Consider the following 13,284-nt stretch of genomic DNA (forward strand, 5'->3'; position numbering starts at 1 on the left):
CAGATGAGTATGTGGATATAGTAACTGCAAAGGGCCTCCACAGTGACTTAAAACACTGCCAGGTTCTGTACCCTGTATGGCACAGGGGCTGGGACAGTTGGGTTTAGCAGATCAAACTGAACAACTTTGTTTCTGAGGCAGGATCTCTCCATGTAGCCCTGGCTGTCCTGGACTCACTCTATAGACCATGCTGGAAGGACTTCTAAACTCCCCCTCTTTGTCCTGGAAGCAGGAAAGTAGTCAGGGGTCCAGTATATAGCAGGGGTTGGGCAGAGGGCCTAGACAGGGCCAAACTCCTGAAGTAGGAAAGGAATGCATCTTCCAAAGGCCTTTTCTGTGAACATAGGAAGGAGTAAGGAACTGCATCTTCAAGTATGGTTTTCATGTTGTACAAAAGGTCTGGCCTCTTAGCTTTAGCTTTTTTTTTTTTTTTTTTTTTTTAAGTACCTCCAAGCCTTCTCTAATCATGGGGCATACCAGGTTATTGCCAATACGTCTAGATGCTGCTCATCTGTAGGCAACCCATTTGCTGCTGGGACTCCTTGTCAACCTTTGGTCTGGAATTGCAAGAGTTAGGGAGCATTGGAGTGGATTCAGGTTACTAGAGAGGGTGAGGGCTGACTGCAGGGCCACCTCCCCTCTCCCCAGCCATCCTGGTTCAGGAGGGTGTGATGTAGATACTGCCAAGTATGAAGGGCCCAACTCCAGAAAGCCCTGGGAAAGGGGCCCCACCGTGAAGCAGATGGGTCACAGCCAGTCCAGGAACACAAACACCAGTATATTTTATGTGCACAGTTATGAAAAGGGAGAGACAGACTAACGGAGACATAGCAGGCAACAGGCTCACAGATTAGTCATGTGCCTTTCTCAAGAGCTGTCCAGCTGGAAGACAGTCCTAAGCACATCCTAGGCCCTGTTACAAAGCTAGGGCCTACAGTCCTTCTGGTAAGGGTGGCTTCAGGGTGGAAGGCACTCCCACTGCCTTACTCACAGTTCAGGGCTGGGCTTCTCACCTGCCTCCTGCGACAACACTTTGCATAGCCCAGCGCTTCATAAATAGATTCTCATATGAACTGACCGCTCGGCAGTCTCCTTGGAGATCCATGAAGAATGGTGGGCCAGGACAAAGGGGACTCACAGATGCTCCCTATGTATTATTGCTGTGAATAAGCACAGGCCATTGTGACTCTCTGCCATGAGGTGACAGGACACTGGAAGCCTAGCAGACATCCAAAGCAACCCAACCATGCAGGGCTGTTTACTACTATCTCAAACTCCTACCCTGGGTTCAGATCATCAGAGGGAGGCTCCGTAAACAGCCAGCAGATTCCCCACTGCTCAGAAGGGCTTAATTACCCCAACCTTTGAGCCCCAAAGCACTAAGGGGTTGGAGCCGTGAAGATAGCCAATAAGCAAGAGCTGAAGTTAGACTACACTTAGTGAGATCTGACCCTGCAGGTCTATGTGCAGGCCTTAAGGTGTAGCCTCCCCAGGCTGGGGCTTCTGTGCCTATGAGGGGTCCTAGGAGCAATAGGGACCTAGGAGAGCAGCCCACAATGCTGAGTGTTGCCAGGCATGCAGATCCGCTCTGGGAACTCCTCCTGACATGGGAATAGTAGAGCTTTGAGAAAAATGGTACTAGGGGATGCCTAAAAGACAACCTCTGAAGTGCTGAGACCCAGGGGCCACCCAATGGCCTTTTCTGGTTGAGAATTGGAGCCTTAATGCTGGGACACCTCAGCAAGCCAATAGATCAGTCAGTTGTGAAGACAGGTGTGAGGTGGTCTGGAGAAGCGTTGGGATTCAGGTAATTAAGATAATATGGAATTTGGAGAAAATAAGGAATCTTCTTCACTTGGGAGAAAGCAACCACTTCCATTGAATCCATGTAACCCCCAAAGCCATGGAATTAGGGCTATAATAAGCCCCCCCCCCCGGCCACACACGCCAGTCCCTGTCCCACAACAGAATAGTGTTTGGTAATTTGAAAAGCCTACTTTGCATTCTACACTGGAGAGAGAAAACTCTGGGAAAAGATGCCAACGAAGCTTGTGTCTCCAAGTCTCTCAAGTCTCTCCCCCAGCCTAGGACAGCCCTGTTGCTGGCCCTGGCCTGGTGCTGTCTGTATGGTCCTGAGACTACACACAGGTGGTACGGTCATTTTTAAAGTGATCTATAAGAAATAAAGGCTGATTTCTACCTTTGAGAGTCCCAGGGTGGCCTCATGGGATGCTACACACTTTGATGGTCCCATCTTCTCTAAGAGTGGGGGACAAAATCAGAAGGAGCCTGGATGTCACCAGTCCACTGCCAGCAATGGACCTATCATGGGGTAAAGTTACAGTAACTAAGCTGACAAGGCCCATGAGTGTGACAGGGCTAACACTGTCTGAGAAACAAGCTTAAAGGGTCAATTCTAAGAGGAGTTCTAGAAAGAGCAGCCCTTAGGGTTGACTGCTGAGCTGAGGATATGGTGGAACGCACTTTTCCAGGCAAGGCCTCTAAAGAGCCTCCCATGGTCTTCTGTGTGTTCTCTGTGGATCTCCTCTAACTCACAGGAAGCCTTATTGGCTAACTGGTAGAAATAATAAACCAGTATGGGCAAATAGGACCTAGAACTCTGCCCTTTATCCACTGCGGATCCACTGCACACCTCTGGGCCTCACTGTACATTGTGGGGATACCATACATTTTCAATAGGACCTCTGCAGGGAAGGGGCATCAGACTACCATTCCTGGACCAGGAAGACAGGACACCCCCATTTGTCAGAGGAAGGTGGAGGGAAGGCTGCGGCAAGGCACTGTGCCTCTGGCCACTGCTGTGTTCTGTAGGGAGCTGGAGGAGGGGGAGGAAGCGGTGACTTACACAGAAGAAAGAACTGCCTGCTAGTGGTAAATGTCTTGAACATAAGAGAAAGGGGAAACGCCACCGAACACACGGGGATTGAAACTTCCAAAAGCCCAAGGTTGGTGGGAATCCAGCACCACATGGGCCCCCAGAAGGCCAAGGGAGCAGCGTGGGGCCCTGGGACAGGGAGAGGAGCCAAAGGAAGTTTTCCCAGCTTTTGTACAACACCAGCGCCACCAAGCAGCCCAACTGGCTACTAGGTCTCTCAGGCTGCAGCTCAGAGGCCCCTGGGGAGGTATTGGTTGCAAGCAAGCACCTGAATATTGCCTAATGGAACCAGCCAAAGCCCAGCTGAAGCCAGGGGGCAGGTGGGGTGTTGTCCCCAACAGCAGCCAAGGCCTTTTCAGACCTTGCCTCCCACCTGTGGCCCCAGAGTTCACGTCCCTTAGCTAGGACAGGTCTGCTGCTTCCAAAGTCAGCCATCAAAGTCCAATTGTTCACCACCCAGCCCCCAACCCCCAGGATGTGTTGAGAGCCATGGGTGAGTCTCAAAGTCCTTCTGTTGTCTAGACACCCAACTCCCCAACACCATCCCACTGTCCACCATGTGTGGTTATGTTTGCCCTACTGGGCTAAGACCCAGCTGGAGGCAGGGCTTGTGCTGAACCAAGGGGTAACCCCACCAGATTGGTCTCTCTCTGTTCACGGGTTTCTACAAGAGACTTCAGGTCCTCACGTTAATCTTCTGATTCAGTCGGTCTTGACATGGCCATTGGCCAGGGCTGGTGGGCTGGCAGGCTCCCCAGGCTCTGCGTCCTTGTCGAAGCGCAGGCGGAGGGTGTTGCGGATAATAAACTGCTCCATGATGAGGGCCCCACAGAACCAGGGCACAGCGTACTCCAGGGTAATGAGGCCCATGAAATCAAAGTCGAACTGGGAGTAGTCCCAGGGACAGGCGTTGAACTGGCGTAGGATAAAGCCAGTGGTGAACTCCCACAGGTAGGTCCAGAGAGTGTAGATGACGCAGCGCACCAGAAGAGGACAGCGGCCTCGCAGGCGCAGGTACATTCGCTCCACGATCAGGATGGAAGTGCCATAGATGAAGAGGGCCCACACGCTCGTGACCCCTGGGAACTTCCAGTTAAAATTCACCACGAACTCCCAGGCGGCTGTGAACATCACCTCGCAGAAGTAGCCATGGATAGCATAGAGGTACCAGCGGGACAGCGCTGTCAGGGGCTCTGCAGAAGCCATGGTACCAACTGGGACCTCCTGCTGGGGAGTCAGGGAGACAGATAGATGAGAGATCCACCCTGCACCTTTCCCTGCCTCCTGCTCCCTCTCGCTCTGTGGTAACCACGCTGGAGGGATTTCAAACCATTTACCTTTCCTCATCCTCACTGGTACCAACCATAGCCCCAGCCTTCTACCCTGCTGAATGCTGTACCACCTCTACTCCGTTATCTCTTAGCCAGCTGGGCCTGGAGAAAGTCTAACCTATTGACTTTCTTCTGAGAAACTCTACTCAAATACTATGGGGGAAATGTCTACTGAATTCCATACTATTTATAGTTATCTGAAGAGTTATCTGCTCTGACCCATTGATCTCTCCTTTTCTCACCAGCTCACTGGGGACCTTACTTCTCCAACTACTTCATGCCACTCATATTTCTGAGATCTAATATCTCTTTTTTTTTCTCTCTCTAGTACATACCCACTATTTTAACAATTTTTGAGTCTTGTTCTTATATATTTCTCTCTCATATATGTATATATATCATATCTATAGATCACCAGTCTTACAATTTTAGTGTATAATTCAATAGCATTAAGAACATTCACAATGTTGTACAATCATTAGTACCATGGTTTCCAGAACCTTTCCATTACCACAAACAGGATATTTTTACCAGAACTGAGCTTGTTCGGTTGACAGAGCTTGCCTAAAGCCACTCAAACTGGGGTGTGGTGGTCTACGTACACTTGTAATCCCAAAGACTTAGAGGTAAAAGGATTGGGTCATCTTCAGCTACATAGAGAATTCAAGGTCCACCCTGGGCTACATTGGGTCCTTGTCTCAAAAACAAAAACTATATTACTAACTGTCACTCTCCCCACTCCTCCCTCCCCCAGCTCCTAGCAGTCATTGTTTTAGTCTGTCAGTTTGACAGCGCTCACAATTCTTCTCTTAGGCTGATTTACTGAACTTAGTGTAATATGCTCAAGGTTTATTCTGGTTGTAGCCTGCATCTGAGCAAACACTTCTTTTCAAGATGGAAGGACTTCCGTTGGATGGGACATTGTTTCTCCGCTGTTCATAGACTTCAGATGACTTCCACTTTTGAACAGTGCTGTCACACACGGGTGAACAAGCATCTGTTCAAGGCCCACTCTCAGTTCCTCTGGATCAATACCAGGAAGTAGAATTATCAGGCTACAAGGCCATTTTATTGTCTTTCTGAATAGCCACAGTACTTACTGGGTTGAAGTGCACTTCTATATCAACTCTCAACTGTCTGTAACCCAGTTCTAGGGGATCTGATGCTCTTCTCTGGCCTCTGTGGGTACTGCACACAGGAGGCACATATATATGTGTGCATGCAAGACACCAATTTACATAAAAATAAATTCTCAAGAACCACAGTATTGTTTTATATTTTTTACATCCTTGGCAGAACATGTACAGATTCTAGCTTCTTTGTAACCCTGTCAACATTTGGGCTTTGTTTTTCTCATAACAGCTGTCCTGGGCTAGATACTTAAATATGATATCAGTGTGGTCACATTTTATTTTTAACTGCTACAGTAGAGGGGGCTTGGCTAGCTTTTCTTTCCTCCTCTCTCAAACACCACCGCCAGTCTTCAAGGTCTGGCTCCCCTCCCATTATGCTTCCTTGTCTGGCTCTTAGGTCGTTCTTCTAGCTCCCTATGGTGGAGGGTCTGGACCACTCACGTGGCCCACGATCAGAAGTCTTTTTACTTTTTGATGCATGAGCCCTTGTGATTCCACAAGCTCTTCAACTTCTGAGAGAACTCCTGTTTTACAGCCCTGTTGCCCCAGACCTCTCCTCTGCAAGAGTCTAAACAATATAATCTTGTTTATGCAGAGGGTAGTGTGGAAGAGCTCACAGTTTATCGAAAATAAGTTTTGTCAGCTACCAGATTGGCATCTACCAATCCCCTCCTCTCCCAGGTAGGACGGGGATGGAGTTTATCAAGGTGGTACCTGCTGTTTGCCCAGCTGACTGAGAATCCTAATACCATCTCTTAGCTACGCAGGCCTCTTTTCAGTAACACTTATTCACCCTTGTGCCTTAACTATATTTTAAAAACACTATTTCTTAATTGAAACTCATATGAAGCCAAGTGTGGTTGTATGTGCCTGTAACCTGAAGGCTGAGACAAGAAGGCTGCAAGTCCTAGCCTGGGAAGCACACCAAGACCCTGTACCCAAACAAACAAAATCAAAACAAAACGGGAGGTGGTGGTAGGGTTTGCCTTTCATGCAGAGCCCTGCATTTAATTCCCAGCACTGTGTAAACCAGACATGGCAGTAGAACACTTGGAAATTGAGTAGAGAAGAAGAGGATCAGAAGTCCAAGGTCGTCCTTAACTAAATAGTGAGTTCCTTTCCAGCCTGAGCCTCAAGAGATCTGAGAGAAGGTGGATAGAGGGGAAGAGAGAGGAGAAAGGGGAGAAAGGAAAGAGAGCAAGAGGGGAGACAGAAAGGGAGGAAGCGAGTGTTGCTCCCATTTTATATATGAGTCTGGGACAGAATATTATCCACCCCACATCTCAGGATCTTGTAAATGGAAGCCCTTAGACTAGAACCTGCTCTTGATTCCCACTCCAGACTCGGCCTCTGCATAGATGTATCTGTCTCCAAGGGCTCCCCCTTTCTTAATGAAACATGATAGTATCCTTGGCTTGACATTCAAGGCCCCAAATATACCTCTTTCACCTCGTCCTCACCATCCAGGTCTTCCTGCCTGGATCGTGTTTATTCTGTTTGGATTGCCTTCTCACACTCCCACAGGCACAGCCCGGTTGTGGTGGGTGACCTTAGAGCAAATGTCTCCTCTCCTCAGACACAGATCCTCTTCCTCTTGAGTTTCCACACAACCCGACCTTCTGATGACAATTATTTTGTTCAGTTCCATTTTCAGTCCCAAGCCAGACCTTATTCTCTTAACAGTCAAAGCCTAGACATCTTCCTTCAGTGATACAACTAGATCCCTTCTCCTTCCTGGAAACCTCTTACTTCTCCTGATGCCCCGTGGGTACCTCAAGTTCCTTCCTAAATCAATTCAGTATCTTTACCCAAAATCAGTTTCTCCCCTTTGCCAGTTCCTGATAAATGGCACCACCAAGCTACTGGTAAGAATTGAGAGGCCGGGCTGGAGAGATGGTTCAGCGGTTAAGAGCACTGACTGCTCTTCCAAAGGTCCTGAGTTCAATTCCCAGCAACCACATGGTGGCTCACAACCATCTGTAATGGGATCTGATGCATTCTTCTGCTGTGTGTCTGGAGACAGCCTCACTGTACTCATATGAATAAAAATAGATAAATCTTTTAAAAAATTGAGAGGCCCTGTTATCTTGAACTGAGTTTCTGAGTGTTAGGACCTGTGTGTCAGGTTCACTGTCGCACCTGTGTGTACTCAGGACTGCATTCAGCAGAGGGATGTAGTTCTCAATCTTTAGCAAATGTCACCAAGCATATCATCCCCAAACCATATCCTTAACCATTATTCATGTCCTATTGTAGCTCAGGCATCTGTGGGTCAGAAGATCTCAGCTGGCCTAAATCACAAGGCTGTGAGTCATCTGAGTTCTGTGCTCAGCTGGGGAGGTTAAACTGGGGTGACTCTGCTCCCCAAGTTTCTCATCTTCCTCTTGGACTCATCAGATTAGTACTTATCTCATGGTAAGTTTGTAAGTCAGCAGCCCACAAGCAAGCCAGACCAACCACACAAGTCTTTTCTCACTCTGGCTGAGAGAGAGAAAGAAGGACAGGAAGGAAATCACTATTAATGGTCCAGGAGTACAGTTAAAGAGAAGGAATAACTTCTAATGTCCTGGGGTATACTCGGTTAGCTATGGTTGATTTCAATGCATTATGTATCTGAAAATATCGAGTTGGGAAGATTTTGAGTATTCTCAAAAAATGATTCATGTTTCAGGAGATCGTGCCAGTTATCCTGATCTGATTAGACATAGTGTTCATGCCTGGGAAGATCACACTGTATCTCATAAGTACTAACAACTACTATATGTCCATTAAAGAGTTTTGTGTGTGTGGCAGGGTCTGATATACCCAAGTCTGGCTCTTGAATTCACTATGTAGCCAAAATCCACCTTCAACTTCTGATCCTCTTGCCTCTACCTACTGAGTGCTGAGATTGCAGGCAGCCCTGCACAATGCAAGCTCATGCAATGGGAGTCGAATCCATGGCTTCCTCCTGTATGTGAGGTGAGCCCTCAATCAACTGAGTACATCTCTAGCCCTCATTTAAGCTGTTTTTTAATATTAAAATTATTTAAAATCTTTTCAATAAAAAGGCATTCTCCTGGCACTGCTTTTTAAAGCCCCACTTAAGGCAGGTCTGTGAACATCTTATTGGTCAAGGTAATTCATATGGCAAAAACCTGGACTTTACATCTCTAGGATCCCTGGGAATCCGTCTCCTTGCTGCTGCTGTTCAGGTTCAACTATATCTCACCAGGCAGCTCTAAAAGTCTTTCAGCCCTGCCTTGCCTGCTTCCAGTTCATCTATAACAAAAGTGTACAGAGAGGATAATCTTTCTAAAATGCCAGTCTGATGTTTCTCCCCATTAAAAGCCCATTAGTGGATCTTCAACATCAGCATCCCTCAGAGACAGCTGGCAATGTCCTCCCGGGCTCAGCTCTGCCTCTGGATCCCAGGCAGCTCTGTGCTTCGGGGCCCAGCATCGCTGTCTTTGCTGGGATGCCCTTTTCCATTTGCTGCCTTTGAACCCCCTTACCCTCACACCTGTCTGCCGCAGTTCATGAACCTGCAAACCCTACAATATCCAAGAGTCGTCTATTGCCCCGTGTGCCACCTTGTTCATCTGTCGCAACAGTCAACCCTCACTTCGCTGCGATTCATCCTGAGGCTAACCCCGGCAACCATCTGAGGGACATTTCACACAATGTGAAGAGAAACATGTCAGGACTTGAAGCTTTGATTTTTGCAAACGTGCATACTCGGGTAAATGTTCGAAAAAATATTCAGCCACAAATTGTCTCTGGTTGTGACTGTGATTCTTCATTACATTTTTCTGTATACTCTAAACTTGACAAATAAATGGACCCGAGGAAACCTGAAGACGCGTAGAACTGATGTGGTTTTGCTTCCTGGGCTACCCTCAACACACTTCACAAACTAGATGTGAACGCAGTGCACTGACTGACCTCAGTCACCCAGCCTCAGTTTCCTCTTGCATACAGTGGGATTAATATAAGTATCAATCACAGTTGTTGTGTAGATGAATTATCTAACTACTTCTAAATACTGCAGTAAGGGCTAAAGAAATGACTCAGGTTAAGATCATTTGTTGTTCTTACAGAGAACTAGGGTTCAGTACCCAGCAGCCACATGGTGGTTCATAACTGATTGAAACACAAATTTCAGGGGCTCCAATGTTCTGGCTCCTGTGGTAACTACATGAACATGGTACACTTACATACATTCAGGCAAACACACACACACACACACACACACACACACACACACACGCAAGATAAAAAATATTAAAAACAACACACACACACAAATAATTCTGCAAGGATTCTGTCCTTTCTGGCATAGCTTCTGTTGCTACTAGGATCACCTCCCACTTCAGGCAGGGTCACCGTGTTCCTGTTCTAGCCAGCCTTCTGGCAGCCTTTCCTGCTAAGCAGGCTTACAGGACATCAAACCATGGAACCAGGAAACCCTGTGAAACAATAGTCCCACACATATAACCTGGGAAAGCCAATGCAAGGCCCCTGCTTCCCTGTGGCTGCCCACAGATGAATTAAGAGGAAAGGCCAGCCCTGAGGGTCAGGCTTGAAAATAGGACAGAATAAAAGAGTAAACATTCCAGGCACAGCCTTGCAAAGGTACACTGTTTTGTAAATTTTCTTCACAAACCAAGAAAGAACAGACTTGGGTGATGAGGAAACGCAGGGGGAGGCTTGGAAGGGGGCACACTGACAGGTTTATGGAGGTGGTCCAGGCATAGCGTTCCGAGACTCCTGGGACTCCTAACAGGATTCAGGTACCTTTACTTAGGCCTCTCAACTTGTCCTGCACTTAAGCCCTGGACTCCTTCCTATGCAGAGGATCCTGAGGTAGGGAGTGTCCCACTCAAGTGGCCTTCCCTGTAGCAGCTTATGTGACTATGTACTCTCCTTATAATCCAACATCCACGTGTGTGTGTGTGTGTGTGTGTGTGTGTGTGTGTGTGTGTGTGTGTGGTGCTGGGGCTCAACCCCAGGACCTGTACATGCTAGGCAAATGTCCTGCTACTGAGCTCCTTCCTTAACCCACTCCTTCCCTTCTTCAGGTTGACTTTAAATCCTGCTCTATGTGTCTCTGATCTCCTCTTCCTGGAATAGCCAAAAATGTTTTCTCAGCTGGGAACCATTGGCTCCAGCTTTCCCAGGTAACTGGGAAGAGCTGGACTTCAAAACTTCAACAGCAGAAGCAAGATGGAAGGAATACATGTCTAAGGGAGAAAGAACATAGGACAAAAGGGGACCAACTCATAAAACATGGGGGTTTTGGGGAGGGCAGAGCAGGGAACAGAGGGAGCCACAGTCATGGCTCCATTTCTAGACAGCAGAAAGTGCTTGGGCAGATGGAAGGGAAGTCTACCTAGGCTAGGTCAGACCTTGTTCAAGGGATCGTGGCATGAGAACACAGCTGGTCCACGCAGGATAAATGTGGCCAACTGAAAGATCTGGCTGGGGCAGTCTTTGGGGATGCAGCTCCATGTGGTTGGAAGTGCTCAGACAAAAGGCAGAGTACCAACCTGAGAACATTTCAGAACATCACACCCATCCGCCATCTTTAATTACTGTAGGTGCTATGTCTGAATTTACATCTAGGTTGGGCTCATCCCATCCTCTACTGTGTGTGCCTTCTTGATGTGCCCTCCCTTCAACTGGCTTCCTTACCCTTATGCCTTTTCCAGTAACTCCTGGCTCAGCCCTGGAATCAGCCCTGGGAAGGTCTACAGCAGGGCCAGCAGCTCCATCGATGATGGTCTCTAAAGATGGGACAGTCTATGCAAACGTATTTATAGTGACACAGAGGAGAATGTGAATTGGACGCACGGGAAAAAGGGCATTTTTGGAGAGTGTGGATGATTTCACCCTACTCACACTTGTTGGAGAAAGAATACAGTGTCCCCAAGAAGGCTCAAAACTCAAGGGATTTGTCAATGATAAATTTGTCAATGATATGAGGGAATGGGTAATGGGGACAAAGAAGCTGGCTTTTTGCATCCAGTCCCTAGAAATATCTCACCTGAAGCTCTCAGAGTGTGCTGAGCTCTGTCACAGGGTAGTGTCACACAGAATGAGCAGTGGAGACAGGTGAAGTCAGTGTTAAGAGACCAGGATAAACCTGGCAGTGGGTGGTGGTGCACACCTTTAATCCCAGCACTCGTTCAAGACCAGCCTGGTCTACAGAGTGAGTTCCAGTGAAACCCTGCCTCAAAAAAACAGGGAGGGAGGAAGGGAGGGAGAGGGAGAGGGAGAGGGAGAGGGGGAGGGGGAGAGGGAGAGGGAGAGGGAGAGAGAGAGAGAGAGAGAGAGAGAGAGAGAGAGAGAGAGAGAGAGAGAGAGAGAAATCAGGATAGGCAAAGCCAGATGGAATGACTTTGGTTTTGTCTTAAATTTTGATCTTGTTCCAGGAAGCTAAGATTCTATAACACAATGGCTCTGAGGATTTGCCCAGGGGAATATCTTGCTAGGCTTGGCATCCTATTCTCGTTCCAAACTTACTCCTCACCCCAGGCACCCAAATCATTACTAACCCATGATCTAAGAAGCCACACAGCCCGTCTAAGTGGTCTCTGGGACAAGACAGAAAGACCTTGAGTCTTATCCCTAACAGGATTGTGCTGAGGGTCAGAGGAGTCAATGGGAGAGGAGTGGTGATCATTCTACATCTGAGTATTGCCAGAATTCAAATACCCCTGGGTTTCCCTTGTCATCAGGGTAGAGGGAGAAAAACAGAAATGCTTCAAGGCAATGGACCGAGGGAGGCTAGTTCCTGTGGTCAGTGGTTAACTTAGATGCTACCAACTTTCTCTTGACAGGCCCTTCTCTCTCTTGACAGGGCCTTAGTATCACACTAAAGGCCCTGATGACCTCAAGTGACAATAATAACCTTTTCTCAGCACTTTCTATGTTTTAGCTCAGAGAATTCTGAAGCCCCTTTTACAGAGAAAAAAAAAATGAAACAGAAAAAGCTGTATAATTAGCCTATGTTTTTATAGATATAAATGGCTAGGCTAGGAATTAGACTCTCATGAGCCTGGTTCCAGAATCATCACCCCCGACCAGCACCCTGTACTGCTCCAAAAGCCAGCTACAGGCTCTCCTGAGATACTACAATTCCCAAGGTGTTGTCCTGTCTCTAGATACCAAGATGGCATCTGGAGTAACAAGATTCATGGAAATATGGAAATAGATGTGTCCTTTCTCACTGGGCTGTCCACCAAGCTCACTGCTAAGTGTTAAACATAACAGGCTCCTAGGCTATTTCTCAGATCAAATTCTGGCAGGAGCCACACATAAGTATTCCAAGGTCAAAGCTGAGCCGCACAGTTATGGAAGCTGCCACAATTCAGGGCTTCAAGTCATGAGCCATTTAAAGACCCTTTGCCAGGGCACACATTACCCAGTACCTTCCTCAGTGCCAATCCACTCTGATATGGAAATCTAACACAGCTCAGCCCTCCTTTGAAAATGCCAGCCAAGAGCAGTAGCCTGTGTACAGGATGTTCAGAGGGGCCATCTGTCCAGAGCAGCAACAGCCAGGGTGTCAGAAACAACTATCCCACCCCAGACTTTGGAAGGACTCAGGCTAAAAGATGAAAAGAACTCTCATCCCAGAAGCAAAGGAAGACGGTGTTGGCACCGGGGAATGAAGTCGTCCTGGCCAAGAGATTCACTGGGCTTGGGAAGCAATGGGTGACCTGCAGGTGAGGGCACAGATGAGGCATCCTGTGCACTGACTAGAATGCTCTTCTAGGACCTCCATGTGGCCGTCTCTGTCATTCAGGTCTCAGCTTGGCTCTCACCCTTCTGAGACCTACCTGATCCTCCATCAAGGTGGACATTTTGTGACTCAAACTATCCCATGTTACCTTCTTTGTAGCATCTTCTGATAGTTCACTGCTGTTTCTGGCCTTTCTCC

General features: G+C 47.7%; 1 protein-coding gene across 5 annotated transcripts in view; it reads right to left on the reverse strand.

The window, feature by feature from the left end:
• Positions 1-709: 709 nt before the first annotated feature.
• Positions 710-13,284, reverse strand: part of TMEM229B (transmembrane protein 229B) — a 42,561-nt gene continuing 29,986 nt past the window's right edge. For 2 of the 5 annotated variants that reach the window (XM_080923234.1, XM_080923238.1), the window contains exon 3: positions 710-4,120. In XM_080923234.1, the coding sequence (XP_080779360.1) occupies positions 3,599-4,102 (504 nt within the window). In that variant the 5' untranslated portion in view covers positions 4,103-4,120 and the 3' untranslated portion in view covers positions 710-3,598. Of the gene's footprint in view, positions 4,124-11,385; positions 11,569-13,284 lie in introns of all 5 variants that reach the window. The other 3 variants (XM_080923236.1, XM_080923237.1, XM_080923235.1) reach the window with 3 other exon arrangements.

Source organism: Micromys minutus (genome assembly GCF_963924665.1).
Source record: "Micromys minutus genome assembly, chromosome: 1".
Taxonomy (NCBI): domain Eukaryota; kingdom Metazoa; phylum Chordata; class Mammalia; order Rodentia; family Muridae; genus Micromys; species Micromys minutus.